Source organism: Macadamia integrifolia, chromosome 6, assembly GCF_013358625.1.
Source record: "Macadamia integrifolia cultivar HAES 741 chromosome 6, SCU_Mint_v3, whole genome shotgun sequence".
Classification (NCBI taxonomy): domain Eukaryota; kingdom Viridiplantae; phylum Streptophyta; class Magnoliopsida; order Proteales; family Proteaceae; genus Macadamia; species Macadamia integrifolia.
The window spans coordinates 34,510,505-34,531,124 of record NC_056562.1 but is presented as its reverse complement, the minus strand read 5'-3'; the positions used below and the strand labels follow the sequence as shown (position 1 = coordinate 34,531,124).

At 38.4% G+C, this 20,620-nt stretch overlaps 4 protein-coding genes and 1 non-coding gene across 7 annotated transcripts; all 5 read left to right on the top strand.

The window, feature by feature from the left end:
• The first annotated feature begins 2,648 nt into the window (after positions 1 to 2,648).
• Positions 2,649 to 11,974, top strand: LOC122082306 (signal peptide peptidase-like 1). 2 transcript variants are annotated; one of them, XM_042649764.1, is made up of 4 exons: positions 2,649 to 2,857; positions 3,366 to 4,324; positions 9,357 to 9,557; positions 11,298 to 11,974. In XM_042649764.1, exons 2-4 carry the CDS (start codon positions 3,527 to 3,529, stop codon positions 11,412 to 11,414), a joined length of 1,116 nt encoding a protein of 371 aa, XP_042505698.1. In that variant the 5' UTR covers positions 2,649 to 2,857; positions 3,366 to 3,526; the 3' UTR covers positions 11,415 to 11,974. The 2 variants fall into 2 exon arrangements, with proteins under 2 accessions (XP_042505698.1, XP_042505699.1); XM_042649765.1 differs by lacking the exon at positions 2,649 to 2,857 and adding an exon at positions 2,877 to 3,243.
• Positions 11,975 to 13,353: 1,379 nt separating this feature from the next.
• On the top strand, positions 13,354 to 14,091 carry LOC122082244 (pentatricopeptide repeat-containing protein At5g06540-like). Its single transcript, XM_042649710.1, has one exon. The coding sequence runs from the start codon at positions 13,354 to 13,356 to the stop codon at positions 14,089 to 14,091; it is 738 nt and encodes a 245-aa protein (XP_042505644.1).
• Positions 14,092 to 14,097: 6 nt separating this feature from the next.
• Positions 14,098 to 14,950, top strand: LOC122082243 (pentatricopeptide repeat-containing protein At5g66520-like). The gene is made up of 2 exons (XM_042649709.1): positions 14,098 to 14,199; positions 14,270 to 14,950. The coding sequence occupies exons 1-2, from the start codon at positions 14,098 to 14,100 to the stop codon at positions 14,948 to 14,950; spliced, it is 783 nt and encodes a 260-aa protein (XP_042505643.1).
• Positions 14,951 to 16,268: 1,318 nt separating this feature from the next.
• On the top strand, positions 16,269 to 16,342 carry TRNAV-CAC. Its single transcript has one exon. It is a non-coding gene; the product is annotated as a tRNA-Val (tRNA).
• Positions 16,343 to 17,035: 693 nt separating this feature from the next.
• LOC122082324 lies at positions 17,036 to 18,799 on the top strand. Of its 2 annotated transcripts, none has more exons than XM_042649810.1 (2): positions 17,036 to 17,487; positions 17,880 to 18,284. In XM_042649810.1, exons 1-2 carry the CDS (start codon positions 17,232 to 17,234, stop codon positions 17,945 to 17,947), a joined length of 324 nt encoding a protein of 107 aa, XP_042505744.1. In that variant the 5' UTR covers positions 17,036 to 17,231; the 3' UTR covers positions 17,948 to 18,284. The 2 variants fall into 2 exon arrangements, with proteins under 2 accessions (XP_042505744.1, XP_042505742.1); XM_042649808.1 differs by lacking the exon at positions 17,880 to 18,284 and adding an exon at positions 18,293 to 18,799 and having other exon boundaries at positions 17,191 to 17,487.
• The last annotated feature ends 1,821 nt before the right edge of the window (positions 18,800 to 20,620 follow it).

Genomic DNA, 20,620 nt, shown 5'->3' with positions numbered 1-20,620 from the left:
TTTTATTTAATTCAAAAAAATTCGGTTCAGCCGAATAATTCACGAATTATTCGGCCGAATTGATAACTAGGAGCTAGCGTGGTCAATCTCCCAATTTTGCAATTGGATAAAGCTGGTTCCGGTACCACCTCTCAGCGACTATATCGTAAGAGATACATGGTGAGGCATGATCCAACGTTTTGGCTGCTTGAATGAAACTAGTCGTTCCATTCTCGTTTTTTAACATCTCTTTTTTTTTTTTTTTTACCTTTTGTTAACACAAAAAATACGTCATAAATACACCAAACGTTTTATTCTATTTTTTCATTATCAAGAATATTACCAAAGGCAACTTTAGTTTTTCAAAAAAAAATTCGATATCTTGTTTTTTGTATATTTCTCAAATTGTTGAATCATCATCTCACCATGTGTCGCTCATTTAGATATCTATGAATCGATTTGGGCAATGAACTTTAAGAAGAGAAGCCGGATCCGATAAAGTGATATCTCGAGGGCTAAGCTATGTTTGGATTATGATTTGAAGTATTGGTATCAATATCTCTATCCATATCGTTAGCCACGATATTGGTGAAACATAATGGATTATGGGTTAAATAGTCAAAAACCCCGTTTTTCAAGTACCGATACAACTAACTTGTACCGATACCAAATCGGTATCATATCGTTGTAACCGGACGCAGCCATTATAATAATGGGGGCTTGAGTGGCAGTAGTCAACTGCTGGCTTGTGAAGTGTCCAGCATAAGTCCAAGGGTCACCACACGGCATATTATAGTAGTGGTAATAATAGGTTGAATAAATGTGGTCCATTGAGCCCTCGTGGGTCTTTGTATGGCCTCTCAATGGGCCTTGTATGATCTGTAGTGGGGCTTAATATCTTGCACCCAAAGGAAAAATTAATAATAAAATAAATAAATTTTAATACCCATATTTAGGGGTATCAATCCTGAGCCCGCATTGGTAGCCCAATCAAACCCGATTCACTTAAGGCCCAATATGAATCGGCCTGTTTATGGTGCAAACTATTAGCTTGTCGGGTGCCCGATTGACCGATTCGTTTAAGAAGTCTGCTTGAACTGAGCTATTTAGCTCGACCGACCCAACCCCCTTAAAACTGCCTAAATACTTATTTTACCATTACTAATACAAAAGAATAGTAAAAACTTTATAGTAAAAAATCTATGATAGATGATGTTGAACATGGTATTACATCCAATTTTGTAATCAAATAAAATAAGGTATTTTGAGATGTTTTAATAGGGATTGAATGAATGACAGACAATTATTGGGGAGAACAATCACTTTGGTACTTGTCATAATTTTCTTCTTCCTTTTTTTTTTTTTTTTTTTGATAAACAATCATGATCTCATATATGATTAACTGTAGAGAATTTTTCGGTGGCCTTTACTATGTTCAAATGGAAGATTTATGGACATTCAATCCACTTAAAAAATTATTTTAGGGGGGAGCCCGTTTAGAGCCTGTTTAGACTTAAGGAGGTCTGTAGCCCATTTAAGGTCCGTTTAAGGCAACCCGATTAAAGCCCAACACCGATCGGCCCAGATTACAAACCGTACCATGCCCCTCAAACCTAGGCCCGTTTAAGTAAACAGGCGTTCATGGTGCAGGGATTTCACACCTCCAAACCCGGTTAGGCCCGATCGATTGGCACCCCTACCCATATTTAAATTTAATATTCATATGATGCCATCAATTGAATATCTTTCTCTTTTTGATAAAGTAATAGAGTGGTAGATTGGTTGGCAAACTTAGCATGTGGTTCAACTACTGATTCAATTTTTCTGGGTGACCAAACTCTTTCTAGAGATATTGGCCAAATGATTAGAAAAGATAAACCTAGGTGGTCGATATTCAATATAAACCAACTTTGATATCCATGTAACAAAAGAATGCGACATTCTAAAAATATCAATTGGATCGAGTTTTCCTCATACCATGGTGAACGATCATAAACTCATCGTGATCCATCAACATCGTACAATATGAGAGAAATATATGGGGGAGGCAAGGGTCACATTAGGACCCTCTCTTCCTTTATGGAGTGGTTCAGGAAAACTTTGTCCATATCAATTTGGGTTCATACTCAAATTGGGTGGAGAGGGAAAGCTAGGGGTGTCAAAAATAAACTCATAATAGTAGGCCCCAACTGAGTCGTTATGTTAGACCTCAAGACAAGCCATATCAATTATTAAACGTATCGAGCTCAAGCGCTAATCAATTAATAATCAGACTTCTCGAATGCAAGGCAAGAGCCATTGTTGGACTATTTGAATAATATGGACCTACTGTTTATGGCCTGATTAGCCAATTAACTGGTTTAAGGCATGATTAACCCAATTATCTTGAATTCGATCATTCAATTAAATAGAAACATGTTCATGCTCAAACCGACAAACTTAAAAGTGGTAAGGACGGATTCAACTCAAGATCAAAATGATCGGTTGACACCCCTTGGGGAGGCATTCTTGCGGGGGAGTGTGTGTCTGTTTGAGATAATATTAAATAATTAACACCAACGTTTTATTATATAAACAATAATTAACACAAAAGGTTATGCACGGCAAGTTTGTACCTTCTTTAATTACAGGGCCGCGCATAAAACTGGGTCCAATAATTAAATCCACTTTATGCTCTCGAGAATGCAAATGGAAACTGACCTTGCATGCTCTGCTTGTTGTCCTTGCGGACCTTTCCTCATTCTAAAGGGCCGATGCCATTGTTGTTATTTCGTTAATGCAGAGGGGTAATGAGGTGAGCTTACCTGTGTAAACACTTTCCACCTCCGGCGTCTCCGCTCAAGGAGATCCTCTTGGAAGAAACACTTCCTAGTCCAAGGTAAGTCATTCCAAAGCCCCACTTTAGTTTGTGTTTACAGAAACATGAACTCTTGTTTCTCTGAATCTCAATCTCATCGTCTTTCTTGTTCATTTATTTGGACTCTAAATTCATATTAATTGATTTCTTTAGTTGACACTGCCGATCTTGCTTTTACTCGGTCCAATAGACTGTCTAATCGCTCGTTCTTGTTCTTGATTACCAATTTACTTTTTCCGAAACATCTTTCTTTGAAGATTCGTTCTTTTTTCGTCTCGGATTTGGTTATCTAGATCGCCTGAAGTGGTAAAAAGTAGTTTCCCCTTTTCTTTTAGAAATTTGATCTCAGATTCAGTTGTGAAATTCTAGCGTTTTCGAAGCTATCAGTTCATATTGGGGACTTCTGTGTAAGCTTTAGATTTCATTTGTTCCTGACTGGTTGATATAGAACTGCGCCGTAGTTTCTTTCCAGGTGGTTAAGGTCACTTGGCTTGCATTTTTACCTCATTTTGTGGTGGTTATGTTCCAGGTTGCATGAATTTCTCCAGTCAAGTTTCCGTTGGAGAAAGACTGCAGTCATGGTAGCAGATACACGGCATCTTTAGGGTTCTGTTCTTCCGGGCATGTTAATTTTGTCGCAAAAGGACTAAGTGGGAAAAGATTTAAAGAATTTTTTTTACATATTTAGTAATGGAGCCGTTATGGAAGCTCGTATCTTTGCTGGAGCCTGCTCCACTCACTCTAATACTGACAGCAGTAGCAGTGACCTTTGGATCGGCACTTCAAGCTCTAAATTATGGGAAAGAAATGGAGCGAAACCGGGATTTTTCGGAGGCATCCATCACATTAGATAGTTCCCATGCGCTTATGATCCCAGTAATGAGCTCTTGTAGCCTACTGCTTATGTTCTATCTCTTCTCCTCTGTATCGCAGCTACTCACTGCCTTCACAGCCGCGGCATCTGCCTCTTCCCTCTTCTTCTGTCTGTCTCCCTATGTCACATATTTTAAGGTACAATTCGGCCTGGTGGACCCTTTTGTGTTGCGTTGCTGTTCGAAGCCATTCACTCGATATCAGGGGATGCTTTTATTAGTGTGCACAGGGATCGTTGTAGCCTGGCTTGTTTCTGGGCATTGGCTGTTGAACAACTTGTTGGGAATTTCAATTTGTATTGCATTTGTTAGCCATGTTCGCCTTCCAAACATCAAAATCTGTGCACTGCTTCTTGTTTGCTTGTTTGTGTACGATATATTCTGGGTTTTCTTTTCAGAGAGATTATTTGGTGAAAATGTCATGGTCTCTGTTGCCACACAGCAAGCATCTAATCCTGTTCACACAGTTGCGAATACTCTGAGCCTTCCAGGGCTGCAACTGATAACTAAGAAACTGGAGTTACCCGTAAAGATTGTCTTTCCTAGAAATTTGTTGGGTGGAATGATTCCTGGAGCTAACCCAACAGACTTCATTATGCTTGGGCTTGGCGATATGGTACGGAATTCTACTTTCTTAAATGATTTAGTCTGATTCTAGCAGGCTTTGCAGATGATGTCATAATTTATTACTGTAGCAATTTGGTGGTTGCTGGAATTTAGTTCTATTTTATCCATGAATGGTTTATTCACTAACATGGAGCAATAAATGCGAAGAACAATAGATTCTAAATTATTTTCTCTTAGGATGATTACATCATGTTAATCTATCTTTAATGACTGTTTCAATTGACAAGATATGATTTCGTAAGTCAAAATGATGCCGTCCTAAGAAATTTAACTGTTCTCATTACATGCCCATGGATGATTGTAATTGTCTATTTTGAGGATTTGATGATGTCATGGTAACTGATCATCCATTTGGAATTGCTTCAAAGCTCAACCTATAATTTCTTTCTGTTCTCCATGACATGTTCTTTCCTATTTGAAGAAAATTGCCTTAAATGCCATCAACTGGCCTTCAGTTTTTTTCTTCTGGGGGAGGGGGGGACTTGGGGGTTGTTGAAGCTTGGTTCAGTTCTCGATCATTTTGATTTATCTCAGTTGGGGCATTCTTGTAGTTTCTAAGTGTGTTTTAAATGGATGTTGATTGTACAATGAAGCTTTCTTACATAATCTCTGCGTTGTGGATTTAGCCCTTTCTCCTTTATCTGAGGTGCAGAGTATAAACAAACGAATTCCTTTAGATGGATGTCATCTGTGTTTTAGCACTGATTGCCCTGTATGTAAGACAATTGATTAGAAGCCAACCATTGGTTATCATGACTTATGTTGGCATACTTATGCTTCATTGCTTCTGCAATGGACACTGCCATAAACAAGCTTCTATACCACACAAGAGTTGGTGATGATATTTTTGTGGACAAATAGAACTTGCTCTTTGACAACAGTAAAATTTAGTAGCTTTACCCTTATACATTGTTGTGAGGAGTATCTGTCTGGGTTTCCATCTACCACTGCATATTGTATGCCTAAATCTCTACGCGATTAGTGCTCTCCTTGGTCATGGATTTTGGTTGTCACGTTGAATTTTTTTCATTTCTTTTGGTGGAGCCTTTTTAGTTTTTTGGAATGACTGCTGCGACATGGAAGCTTAATTGGAGAATACCCAATTTCAGAATTTATTCTGGCCGTCCCTTTAGTACCTACCAAGGATATTCTATTTGTCAACTGAATTTGCGTACATTAGCATTGCTGCATTATCCTAGGAAATTTATTTTCCGTTGGAAATTTCTGGCTACCAAATCCAATTTAGGACCTTCAAAGAATATTATATATGCCAAGAAAAATGGGAAATTAATATTTTTTTAATCTTCCAGTTATTTATCTTTGGGCCGAAGTTCCATCTTACTATTGAAGAATTAATGATAGAACACAAACACTTGAAATCCTCTCCCACCATTTATCGGCTGATAGGCAGCATTGTTTAACTGCTTATACTCATTATTTCCTACTACACCCCCCCCCCAAAAAAAAAAAATACACATTCTTTCCTATAGTATCCATTGCAGTCCCGACACTTTTAAGGGAAGGTGCATTAGCCTTTGGGTTTTTCCCATAGTTACTGTTTTTCCCCCCTGTTTCACTGTAGAGATTATAAGGTTTATGTATTCAATTCATTAGCCAGAATAGAAAATTGGGGTGAGTTGGGAATTGGTGATGGATTCAAGGCATCCTTGAAGAAGGTTTCAGATTCGTACCCAACAGGCAGAATCATAGGACATAAACAAATGCCAGAATAAGATTTTAAGAGTAAACCTATAACAACCAATCAATAAATTGAATCATCCTCAAAATTGAATGAATAATAGGGTTGGTATAGGGAACACCTTCCCAAAATCTCGTATCAATCCAACGGTTGGATTCAAATATATGAGTGGGTGAACCAAAATAGGAACTCAAGTTCTAGATTTTGCAACTATGCTGTAACTTCCAATCCACAAAACAAAACATTACCAAATTAGGATTGATTTCACCATTCAATAGCTAGAACATGATTTCAAAACATCTACTCCATCCAACTGCTGGAAGCTCTCAAATCAAGCATAAAAATTAGCAACCAAGACCCATCACAGGGCTGTCTTACCTTCAACAGTAGCTTATTATGAGATGCTGATATCTCCTTTAAAATAGTGATATAACTCCACCAAGATAGCCCACACAAACTCAGCTTAAAGTTTGAGAATACGCACGACAGAATTTTGTATAGTCATCCAAGCTTGAAACAATAATATATCAATGAAAACAAATCACAGCACTGACTTGAATGCGCAGAACATATTTGAAGAGAAGAAAGTAGAAGAAGGTATAACAAGGGCATCTCACTAACGCACTGCTGGCCTCTCACCAGCACCACTAGAATCTCACTAGGGTTTTCTGCATTCCACAGATTTCCTGTTTAACATAAGAACAGCACATAGCTGGAGGTAATTTTCCAAAATCGCTGGCTACTACTGCCCTCTCCTCTTTGTAGTCAATAGTATAAAATACAAGCCTTATAGAGATTGCCAAATTAGTAACTAACATGTAGTAACAGAATAATATCTATCTACTACCCTACAGGTAGTAACAAAATAGAAACAACCAACAATAATAGAAAGTAATAAGGCTTTATAAGATCCAACCTTCTAGATTGAACACCAAAATAGAAACTATCTAATAGGTAATAACTAAACCACTACATAATAACTTCCAGGCAAAGACTCAATAACATTTAGTATTGGGCCCAACCCTGGTCCATAAAGACTTGGGCCTATGCTGGCTGGCCAGGCTGGACTACCCTATCTTCTTCCCCATTCTTTTCCTTTCATCTATTTCCTAACAGTTAAGGGAGAAGATAAAATCGATTTCTTAAGTTTCTATTTTTCTGTTATTGTGTTACTGGAACACAATAACAGAAGAAACTCGATGAAGGGAGAAGAATGGGGAAGAAGATAGGGTAGTCTCTCTTAGACTTAGGCCTCTCACCCTATCTTTGGTCTCTCACCAATGGCATCTAACCACACTCTCTCACAGAGTAAAGCACAAAGCGCCATGGGAGCCATGAGATCTGGGAATTATCCTCTCCCTTAACTGTTGTTCAATATCCTCTCAAATAGGCAAGCTCGATAGCTAGTCCTTGGACAGAATTAATTGGAACAAGCACTCGATAGCTGTCTTATCTTTCTTCTTTTATTTTCCCTTTTGCTTCTATTTTACTACTATTGATATCGTTACCCTGAGTGACCTAACAGCCATTCACAATAGGGAACTGATCTTTCTCATCTCCTATTTCCCCCTTATATTTTGGGCATCGGATCATCACTCTAGGGCGACTCAAGCCCTAGAAAACTCAGGTCTCAACATGACCTCTGTTGTGAGTATACACTGAGTTCAGATCTGAACTTGGTTATTTACCGCCAGCGACAACTTCACAGGTCCTATTCTGATATTAGAACAGATGTTTGGGTTGGTTAATACCTGATTTTTAAAGGTCCCATAGTTCCGATTCAAGCACCAAGATTCCAGCTTGATTGGGTGATTGGATCTCTCGTGAGGGAAATCTTTCCATCAAACTAGAACTTTTCCTTCGCTGGTTTTCTTCTTCCTTTCATGAGGTTGAAGAAGACTCCACGCTTTATTGGTTTTTAATTCCGTATTTGCTGAGTTGGAAGTTTCCCCCTCCCTTTACCCCTGAGTCCCTCGCGTCCTTGTCTCAACTTTAGTTCCTAGTTTACTCCTGCTCGGTAAATCAAAACCTGTCATATCCTTTCCTCTTTAACTTCCCTAATAACCCTTGAAAAATATGGTTTATTATTAGTTTGTCATTCCCTTCTATTACTTGACTTTTTGTTGAAACGGGTGAGCCCATGGCGAACCAAATAGGCTATTTTGAACCGTGCTCCACATCATTTTGTATGGTTAACAATTAGTATTGGTTGTTGGGTTGATTGGTCGGTCTTCTCTATTTTTTTTTTTTTTTTTTTTTGGATGAATAAATAATTCATTAACAAGAGGGCAAAAACAAAGGATGGGGGGACCAAAAGGGGAAAGCCCTCAAAGGAAGGGAAGCAACATCAAGGGGCAAAGGGCCCTACAGAAAGGAAGGGGGAACATCAGGGGTGAGATAATAAAGGGAGGGGGGCCCCAGGAGACAACAATAAGCGTGTTCGTTGGGAAATTGTGAACTGGACGATGGCGAAGACAGCCAAGATTGGAACTAACATCGAAGTAAATGGCTTTCCAAATCTTATCTAAAGATCGAGAGTTGGAAGTCCATCTACGGAGATTTCGCTCCATCCATATATAGTTGATGGTTGCACTGAAGGCAAGCTTCCCGACAGTGTCACAAATGGTAGACCCGCCAAATGTCATGTCAATCTAGATCCATTCTCTAGACAAGGGAAGGATAGTCCTGCTGATCGGTCTTCTCTATTACTTAGGTTATTCTGAATTTCACTTAATCCAACCAATTGTAGCATATATCTATTTTTGTCATGCCATTGGTTAAACTACCTTTTGATGTCTGAGGTGGTCAATTGAATGAACAATCTTAATTGTCATCACTGTTGATTGATGGCACCTGCCTTTTAATGTCTGAGGTGGTCAATTGAATGAACAATCTTAATTGTTATTTTAAAATTATTTTTTCTGTAATATATTTCTCCCTTGTGCATGTTGGCTATGAGGTTTTAGAATTTGTGTATCTTCTCCTATGTAACTTTTACACGTGTTAATTCATGGGATAGTTTCTTCTCTATGCACATCTCTCTCATCATTGTTTTGCATTGTAATATAATTATTGGCTTCCAATAAATTGGAAATGTATTTTAGTGAAATTTTTTCTTTTTCTTTTCCTTTTCCCCTCACCAGTCAACAATTTTATTATTATGTAGTATATTGTGAGCATAAGGATTTTTTTTTCTCTATTTATCATAATCTTATGTTGGAGAGATAAATCTCATATTTGACCTCCAACATTGACATTTCTGCCTTCATCATGTTACTTCTTGGATTACTCAATTAGTTATGGTTTGATGTTGGTTTCACAGGCTATCCCTGCCATGCTTCTTGCATTGGTGCTCTGTTTTGATCATCAGAAGAGCAGGGATTCGGCAGGCATGTTAGATATATCTTCCCCAAAAGGACACAAATACATATGGTATGCACTTCCTGGATATGCCATTGGACTTGTAGCTGCTTTAGCGGCTGGGATCTTGACTCAATCACCCCAACCAGCCCTTCTGTATCTGGTACGTTTATATTGATATTGCAACCCTTTACTAGAAAAAGAGCATCATGTATACCATATCTAAGTAGGATGTTTTATGCTTCATCAGTTATTCGTCCCAGAACTGGTCCCAGAAACTTTTTGAGCTGTTTTTACCACTTGTAATATCAGGGTTTTTGATATAAAGGGAGAGGGATAGGTGTGCCGCAGGTATACGGTAAGCTAGCGGACAGCGCCATCATACAAGAGGGTAGGGGGTTGTTTCAAAAGGGGGGAAGAAGAGAGAGACACAGTGGGTGCTAGCTTACGGTATACAGGCAGCATACCCAGCCCTTTTCCATACTCTTTTAATATGCTCTATTGTAGCATTTTCTGTCTATAGGAATGTGATGGACTTGATTTTCTTATTGTCATATTTTGACTCCACCATCAAATGTGTATCCCTATATTTCATTTTAAGAATAGGGATAGAATTGAACAAGTACATCAGGCATGTTATAATTTAAGACTGGACATGCTTTGTACTAAATGCTAGAAATTGCAGGATTTTGGAAGATTAGTATTAGTAATAATTTATGTGTTAGGACAAAATAGTAAAGTCTAATCTAAAGGAAATTGATATCTTATTATTGTATTCAGTAGTATCTTATTAGTTTGTGATTCCATATTAGGTTTGATATATTCTACTTCTATATATATATAGAGAGAGAGAAAATGAGCTGTGATAACTGTTTATTTCACACAAACTAGTGGACCAGGAAGAAACGCTTTCTTTTTTGGTACCCGAATGAAGGTCTGTTTGGGCATTTCAGAACATTTGATGTTGAAAGGACTCAACTGGGTCTTGATTCTACCATCTTGGGAGAGACACTGGAGTCATTTTCTTTTCTTAAGAGCAACATTATAATGATTAATGTATGAAAATTGCCTGTTTAGGCATTTGCAATCGTATGTAAAACTGCAACTCGTACTTTAACATTTTTCCCGTTCTGTTCTTTTGAACTTCATTTCCTGGTGCGTCCTTGTCTTTATTTTGGTAAGTTTATAGATGTGTCCATGTTGTAATAATGGTCCCATCCAACAGTCCATCCTGTCTTTTAGTGTTCTGCATCTTGTATCCGTTTCTGATTATTTTTTATAACTTGAAGGTTGTCGTCAGCTGCGATCCATCAAATAGCTATATATGCCCCTAATTCAAAGCTTGTAATTGATTTTGGTATCCTCTTTCTTGATAAATAGTTGGTTGGACATTTTTGATGAGGAGTCCCAAAATAAGAAGCTTTCCCTTCAACTAATGAATTATTGCATTAATTTTCTCTAATACTAATTACAGTTTGGGATGAAGCATATGTTGACTAGAATCATCTAATACCTTTGACATTTGAGATATTATGGACCAAGTCGCAACCAAATGACTAACCTTAGTGGATCCTGTGCAGTAACTGTTACATACTTGTATGGTAATAGGTGACCGTGCATGATTTTTGCCAGTTATATGAGAGCCAATAGTGTGGCACAGCTCCATTTTTCTCTAGGTTATTTTTGTTGTGCGTGAGCTCTATATGGCAGGTTATATGCCATCTATTTGAAAATGGTAGAGAAGGGATTTGAATTAATTAGATCAATTTTACTCCCACCTATTGATGCTATCAATTTCTATTGGAAACCAAATGTTTCCAGAATGTTTCCTTTTGCCTTTAAAGAAGCATTGTACTTTGACCTCTTGAACTGAAATTTTTTCTTCCACCATATGTGAGTGTAGGTGCCATCTACTCTGGGACCTGTTATTGTCCTCTCTTTGCAGAAAAAGGAATTCACAGAGCTATGGGAAGGGACAAGGCAAAACCTCAACGAGAAATCTCGTTTGCCAGAGGTTTAAGCCACTTTTTCTTCAGCATCTTCCACCGGCATAGATGTACCTGTAGCAGTTTCAACCTATACTGTAAATTCCCCTCCAGCTCTGTCCTTATCAGAGGAACCTTAGTATAGAAATAACGATTTAATGTTTATCAAGATTTTTGACTTCACCACATATTCTTGCCTTAAGTGCTCCTTATCAGAGAAAATATGGACTACCCTCCACTGTCTAAGAAGACTGATGAAGTACTTCAGAAACAAGATCTATTTTTTATGGGCAATAGCCTGATAGTTATCTTTGATGGTGGTGAAAGCACTCCAAGGTGGCTTCTTAGCCAGTGCTTTGCCGTAAGGACTACTGCAGTGAAAGAGAGAAAGCACATGGGGAGGTTAAAGTGATAACAACTTAGCTTCTTCCTTTTTCAGTATACAGTTGTTGAACACTTGAACAGTTACATCATCTCATTGCAGAGCATATGGATTTAGATTGCAAGCCTAGCTTCCAATTGCATTGTATCTCATTTTCCTTCAGTACTGGGATCTTCAATCTTGTTAATAGGAAAATATTATATTTTAGGAAAAGGTTATCTGATCTGCCCTCTCTATCTCTCTCCTTCTCACTTGAAATGTCCTTGTTGCCCTCCTATGTTTGAAACTGTTCTGTTGGCACCTCATTGGTTGCACTCTTCTATTCCACTTGCTTAAGAACCTTGACCCTATGTTTTAGTACGCCTTTAAATGCCCAATATATATTGGCTTCCTTGGCAGAAGGGAGAAATTTTCATATTCAACCATGGGCACTCATTCTTACCAAAAAAGAAAAAAAACCTTGGGCGCTCATTCTGCCATGTGGAAGAAGGATAAAACAGGATATCTAGAGATTGGTTTGGAATGTAAAATATGACAAATTTCAACTTCAAAATTGTTTTTTTCTTTTTGGGTAAATTTTTCAACTTCAAATATCAATCATTAATAACCTGTACATGTAATGATATACTCTTCATGTATGTTGGGCGTTCCTTGGTTCCTTTAATAGTGTATGACTCTTACTGGGGCTCAAAATTGATATCTGTGCAGGGGATGTTGAGTTACTATGTGATAAACCCAATATATATGGTTAGAAAGGAAAGAAAAAAACAGTATCGAGCTTTCGTGAAGGGGAGTCCCTTGATCGCAGCTTTCGGATGGGAAGGAGAGCGTATCAAGCAATGGGGACAGAGTATTATCAGCTTCATCCAATAAAGGGGGAGGGGGAGGGGAAATGTTTTAGGACCTAGAATGATGATTGAATTTTAAGAGTGAGAAGACTTTCTTTAATAATAAATGTAAATGTTAGGTAGAGGGTTGGGTGTGCTGTTGGTATAGTCAGATTTGGCCTTTGCCCTTTCCATCCAAGTTCTCACATTGGTTGAATCCTAGCTCTAAAAAAGCTGATGGATACATAACCTCATCTCTAAATTATAATATGGTGACAAAAAATTGTTCCCAAAATTGGTTTGGGTAGAAGGGTAACGAAATCCTTTGAGTGTATTATAAATTAGTGGACAACATAAATGGGGATGCGGGATGAGGTATCATAAAGGTGGGGTGGAGTCATCTTTTTTTGAGTAAATAGGTGAACGGATTAAATTCACGAGAATGTTCTTGTATATCTTTGGTCCATGTATTTAGAATCTATCAAAGAGAGAAAAAATTGATTTTAAATCTACGGAATCATGATCGTTTTCGTAACAGGGGTGGAGTCATTTTGAATGACGTAGAGGGAGACATAATGGGCGATAGTTTATGTTATACCGGCGATGTACCCAGGCAAAACCTTTGTCATTCTTAGAGGGTTGTCACACTTCCGCTTCAGGGTTCAGACTTCAGACCCTTTTGTCGGATCACTCTTCGTCTGTTGCTGAAATCTTCAGACTGCAACCAGTCTTTTGATCTTACAATGCAAAACTCATATTTCAAGCATGATTTCAGGTTATCTCGCAAGAAAGTTAGCTCTTCTCCACCATCCAAGCCTCTTCCTTTCTCTTTCTGCTTTCGCCAACATTTCCGAACTAAAAAGGGTTCACGCCCACATCATAATCTCCGGTCTCGCCAATGACGACCTCACCACAGCCAGACTCTTAGCTTTCGCTGCCATTTCTGGGGACTTCCATTACGCCCAAACTCTCTTCGACCAAGTCGAACACCCTACTCTTTTCATGTACAATTCCATGATCAGAGGCTTCTCCCAAAGCTTCGACACATTAGAATCCATTCACCTCTACATTCGGATGCTCCTTGATCGTATCTCACCGGATAACTACACTTTCCCTTTTCTATTCCAATCTTGTTCGAATAAGGCGTTCTTCTTTGAAGGGCAACAACTCCATGACCATGCTATAAAGTTCGGGATCGATTATGATGTTTTCGTCTTAAATAACTTGATCATCAGGATGTATTCAAATTGCCGAGAACTTGATTATGCTCGTCGTTTATTTGAAGAACGTAACAGCATAGTTAATGTCATATCTTGGACTACAATGGTTACCGGGTACTCGAATTGTGGGGATATTGATGTGGCTCTCCAGTTCTTCGATCGGATGCCATGTAGAAATGTAGTTTCATGGACTGCAATGATTGTAGGCTATGTACAGATGGAAAAATATGATGAAGCAAGACAATTGTTTGATGAAATGTCTGAAAGAAATGTAGACTCATGAAGTGCAATGATTTCAGGATATGCAAAATGTGGTATGTGGAATGAGGCTTTTGAGCTGTTTACAAAGATGGTTGTTGGACTTGGAATAAGGCCAAATGAGTCTGCACTGGTGAGCACAGTATCAGCCTGTGTACAACTTAGAGCATTGGAACTGGGTGTGTGGCTACATTCTTATATAGAAAGAAGATCAGGGATTTGAGCTTAGTGTGACCCTAGGTACAGCTCTGGTGGATATGTATTGTAAGTGTGGAAGTGCCGAGAAAGCTCTCAAAGTCTTCAATGAGATGCCAGTAAAGAATGTGTTGTCAAGGAGCTCCATGATAGGTGGTTTGGCCATGAATGGCTGTGGGAAGCAAGCATTGTCCCTCTTCTGGCGGATGCAGATTGTGGGTCTTGCCCCAAATGGGGTAACATTCTTAACTGTGCTACATGGGTGTAGTCATTCTGGATTAGTGGATGAGGGTCGTCGGATTTTTTATTTGATGACTGAAGACTATGAAATTGAACCTCAGCTAGAGCACTATGGTTGCATGGTTGATCTACTTGGAAGAGCTGGTCTAATCAAAGAAGCTTTGGATTTTGTGGATTCCTTGTCAGTTAAGCCCCATGCTGCCTTATGGGGTGCCCTTCTTAGTGCATGTAGAATACATGGAAATGAAGAGCTTGGAGAAGAATTGGGAAAGCATCTTATCGAGTTGGAGCCCGATCATAGTGGGAGATACACTCTCTTGTCTAATATATATGCAGCCGCAAGGAGGTGGGATGATGTGGAAACTGTTAGAAAATTGTTTAAAGAGAGAGGAGTTTCCAAGAACCCGGGGAACTGTAGTAGAAGCAATATGACCAATCATGCTATGTGATGGCTTGGAACGCGCTAATGGGCGATGGTCTGATGAAGACAGTTTTTGGCATTGATTAAGGCTGTGTTTGGTATGCATTTTTGGAGTAGATTCTGGGTCTAGAACTCATTCTGAAACCTGATTTTCTCTATCTTCTTCTCCCTTCGGAAATACATATCAAACACAGCATGAGTCATTCATTCATTCTCATCCTCATGTTTGCTTCAAAACAAGGGTGAGAATGTGAGATTATTGGCCTAAAACACTCGGGCTCTATTTGGTATGCATTGTCGAGAACATGTTCTAAGACAATAGAAACGTCGTTTGGTATGTGTCATCGTTCTCGTTCTCGCAACCAAGAATGTGTTAGAGAAAGCTGCTTATTTTGGAATGAGCTCTCTAACCTATTACATGATCTCGGCCAAGAAAGGGCGTGGGTCGATTTGGTGAGATTGAGATAAGTGCTAAAAGCACATACTTTAGGATTGAATATTTGATACCCTCTTTCACCAAGGGGATTGGGTTGAGCCGTTAAGGGATTAAAGAGTGCAAAAAAAAGTTGTAAGTAGAAAGAATAAGAAAAACATAATAGCCCAAGAATTCTACTTAAAAACAGAGAGCTAAAAATGCACTTTGGAGGGTGGAAATCCGGAAATAGAGCACATAGTGTGGTGGTTTCAAATATATCATGTCAGAGCGGTATCTCTCTCAAGGAGTTCAGAGCCTTTAAAACTAGGGCTGTCGCCCACTTTAGTTTCAAAAACTGAATAGTAGATCGAATGGGCCAGCTTTTCCACGAGGAAATTGAGTCAATTTCGAATCAGATGAGTTGAAATGACGAGATGAAGCATTACTTTGGACCATCTTCCTTCTCGATTGTGAGTAATCACCGAAAAATTGTTACTTATGATGAATCTTGTTTCATAGCACTGTAGACACCATGTTCCAAGTGGCATTTATAATGAAAATGCATTCTCTACTTGAATGGAAATGGGAATTCTAAGAATAAGAATGCTTACCAAATGGAGCGTCAAAATGCACCTAAATTTTTTGGCTGTGTTTGGTATATATAATCAGAATAGATTCTATTTCACCCAAAAAAAAAAAAAAACTTATTCTAGATCCAGAACACATTCTCAAGCAAGAAAACAAAAAAGAATTGGGTTTTTGAATGCATTTTAGACCCGAAATCTATTCTAAGAGGGTATATCAAACACAACTTTATTTTGCACGAGACGGCTGGACAGAACTCTCGAGTGAATAGACCCTATCCTCAAGTTTAAAAAGTGCTTCTTTATCTTAGAAGATGGATGTAAATTTGAGGGCCTCATCTCAATTTGTCTGGGTGGTGTAGTTGGTTATCACGCTAGTCTCACACACTAGAGGTCCCCAGTTCGAACCTGGGCTCAGACAAAAATTTTATTTTTTTGCAGACATTTCTCAAGTTAGATAAAGTTAGATAGATCACATAACTATGGTTACAAATTTACAATTTTTTATTTTTCTTTTCAAAATGATTTCATTACCCTTTACTTGGAATGAGATGAGCCATAATCTCTTTTACATGTTCATAGTTTTTCTAAAGGGAGTGGGTTACTAAAATTGGTGGATTGCAATATTCATAGAATGTCGGTTGACTCGGTCCTACATCCAATCATAAGGTTAAAATTATACGGAACTATTAGATAACTTCAAAATTTTATGAACATAAGCACATCACCATTTAATCATGCCATTCACACGGGGGTGTTTAGTGTTCTTCATTGCTTTTAGTGAAAGTTGAATGATTTTCATTCAACCTCAGTATGACTCAGTCCATGTGGTTGTGGGGTCCGTATGGATTTACTGGGCCAGTTCGACTTGAATACCCATTGTAAGTCAAAAAAAAAAAAAAAACCATTTGGATAAGATATATCATTAAATTTTACAATAATTCCAGTCTTGCCTATCTAAATGGTTCGAATGATAAAGGGAGGCTGCAGAGATGTAAGAAATATCCTCCTCATGGGCTATTGAAGTTGAGCCACTTTACTTCCATGGTTCCCAACCACCGTTTGGCTAATGGCCTAGGCTCGTCCCAAGCAAGGTTTCAAGAATTGGGAATCGGATCAATGCATTTGATTCGGATCGGAATTGATAGGGATTCCCAATTCCAACCGATTCACGTCAAGAATCCCTAGGATCAGTGAGTTTTCAGATCAAATGGCCGATTCTAGGCTTCTTAAACCGATTCCGTGGGGCCGAGAGAGAGGGAAATAAAATAGAATTTCAAATTTGAAAGAGCCCTAACAAACAAAAAACAATGGCGGACGAGTCTCGAGTCTCTCGACCGCTTGAAACTGGAACCTCCAAAGATAGAGGAGAAGGCAACGAACTCGAAGAAGTAGAGACGCTGGAGATCCAAGTGAAGCAGACGGCTCAAACAATCCGCCATTACCGGACCACGCTTCCGGATCAGTTCAAGAAAACCTTTGCTTATGTCCTTGCTGCTCAGAGACCTCTTCTTCCAAATATAGGTTCCACGGCTCTGCCTGGAATCGCCGGAGATGGTGTCACAGGTTCGTTTCTAGGGTTTCAAGTTTTATTCATAATTTAATCGTCGATTTTCGTTGTAATTTGCTGCTCTTTATAATGCTTGGAAATTTAACTTTATCATCTATACTTCCAGGCAAATCTGCCATTGTTTATACTTGCCAGTTGCTGCCGCGCTCTCTTTCTTCACTGTTCTATATATAATTTTTCTCATTCGCTAAGGTTTACTAACTTCTGCGATTGAAATCTACTATATGAACTTACAATTCTTCAAAAAGAGGTTGTGTGTTTTCATCATCATTTTTTTTTTTTTTTTTTTTAACAAAGATGAATCTAGCTAATAATCACTGCTCCTAATCCTCCTGAAGAATGCCCAATAAAAAAGGCTTGCCGTGTAACATTCCATTTTCAATTTTAGTGACATCAGTAACTTCACTGTTCCATGGTTCCTCTGGAAGTTCAAACTTCCTAGCTAGGTCGCTGTGAGCCTGTGAAAGCATTGCTGCATCTTGGAACTCTTAGTGGTGAGCTGCTGGTTTTTATTTTTCCGGTTCATTGGTTAGCTTGAATTGAACACATGTTGTTTGTACAATTTACAGTAATGCATTCAGAAAACATAGAGTGCCTCCTTCCCAGCTAGGCCACTATGACTGTACTTTGGTACTTGAGGTTTCTTCTTGGACAGTATTACTTTATAGATTCCATTTCAATACATCCTTCTCTGTTTTGAAATTTCATTCCTTCTCATTACCCCCTCCCCCTCCAAAAAAATATTCCTTTTTATTCCATCTAATGTATCTTTGAGTTGTTGACCATCTCGAAACTTTGCAGATGGAGGTGAACATATTGGGTCAACTAAAGCTGCATTACTACCACAGGAGGATCCTGAGATCAAGGAGAAAATATGGTCGCTAAATCTCAAGATTTGTAGTAATGTCTCTGCTATGCCCATCATTTTGAAGAGGATGAACGAGTGTGTTTCTATGATTGATAGACTAGATTCACTCAATGGAACCATACATCCTGTTTTTAAAAGAAAACGGATAAAGTTGACCAAGTTCACTTAATTTTGAGAGTCCTTGAAGTCCTTGTCATTGGAAGGATGAATGACTGTGCTTCCCTGATTGGAAGTGTTGGTATACTACACAAAGGAACCACACATCATGCTTCTAAAAGAAGAAGGGCAAGATAAGTAATCATTTTGTAATTGATATCAAGTTCCACATTATTGTATCATAATAACTAACAAGCTTTACTTTGGTGTTAACCATAATGTATCTCACTCGTGTTCCAAAAGAATCATTTCAATACACTAAGGTGACTAAATTTAGTCTGATTGATAGAGTTGTTTTCTTTCCCTGCTTTCTCATCTTGCTCCCAACACCAAAAGGTGCAATGCAGTAGCATTTCCTTATCATTTGGTAAGAAGGATTCATTTTATAGCTCATTAATCCTAATTTACTGGCATTCTACCTATAAACCTTTATTTTCTCATGCTGTTAATAATCTGCTCTGTATGTTTTATTTATTTACTATTGGATTTTTCTGTTTTCGTATTTCTTTTCCCCTGGTGTTTGTTGTTTTGAGAACATATGCTGGCACCAGATCAGAGAGAACTGTGACAGCACAAAATTGAGTTTTTTCAAAATAAAATTCATTCATTTTATCCCCACATGTAAGTGTATCCATGTTATCATGCATTTCATTTCTGAATTGATGGTTTTTCGTCATGAACTTCATTATAGGAGGTTGGAAAACTTGGTGTTTTCTTTCTCGGCCTTTTAGCTTATATGCATTGAAGATTAATAGCTGAAATGAAGGCTATGGTTGTTTCATTGCACATGCTCTACAATCTTGTCCATCAATTCCTTTGTTGGTGAAATGTTTTTTTTTTTGGGTGAAAAATGTACTATAGCTCATGGGAGGGTGAAAGGATGTGTGTTCTTTTAAGACTAAGGTTTGACAATAAGTTTTGAAAACAATGAGAGGCTTGGCTTTGTTGTATCTTCCCTGCTCTTTTTGCTTTAAGACACAGGAAGCAAGAAATGTTCAATCCTCCGGTTGTCAAGCTACCATAACTCAAAAGGTTATCAATGCATGAACCATGAAATTTATCAAGGATGGAGCAATAGGTAACTAGGGTGAATATGTATTTTAGGTTTGACAAGGATGTTTACGAGTCATTTCTCATTCATGTGTTCTCATTTTAGCAATGGAAATCTTTTCCTTTTTCCTTGCAGCTCTTTGAGAAGGAATGGACAACCCTTGGGATGTCAAGTACTTTGTTTAGGGATGCCCTATGTTAGAGAACTTGGTTCCTTTTGAAGTATATTGGTGTTTAATGAAAAAGGAAAGATCAGCACACATTTGAGAATGCCTAGCACAAGAAGGAGCCAGTGAAGAAGGTTTTCCGTGTGCTTAATCTATAAATCTAAATCCTCAAAAGGCTTTACCATCCATTATCTCCATAGTAGTTGATTTGCCATTGTCTGTAACAATTCATACTTCATTTAGCTTTTGTTTTTAGATTGTTGATTCAAGTGTTCTATGCTTGTGGTGACCTTTCCTGGTAAAATCCCGATGGTTAGAGGAAGTGCAAACACATACTTAAAGCCCCAAGAAGGGGGTGGGTGGGGGTGCCTTTCTGGGACAAGATTCTGTTGGGTTTAGGGATGGTACCCTACACGTAACTCAGCTAGTAGCCATTTGCACTACCTGGTCTATTTATAGTGGAATATGCTCTGGTTCAACAATAATGCCAGGTGCTCATTTCAAATATGAATCAGGCTGAATCAGTTTCAGAAACCATCGAAACGGCTCCTCAAATATGAAAATCCAGCAATCTGATCTTAAAAACCCTAGAATCAACCCCTCAAATCTGAATAACCAACAATTGCTCCCAAAAACTGAGACTCAAATGTTTTGAGATGTCCAAAATTTGATTGATTCGACTGATCCTATTCCAATTTTTGAAATAATGTTGTCCACAACCAGTTGTTTAGAAGAAGGTAACACACTTTCTACCAAAAATAGAAGGCAACACAGTAGAAGCCATGTCAACGAGACATGGTTATGGATCTCATAAGCCTAAGATGCATGACCAATTTCGATGGGTGTGGGCCACACTTTTGGGAAGCCCTGGGCGTAGGGTACGATCCT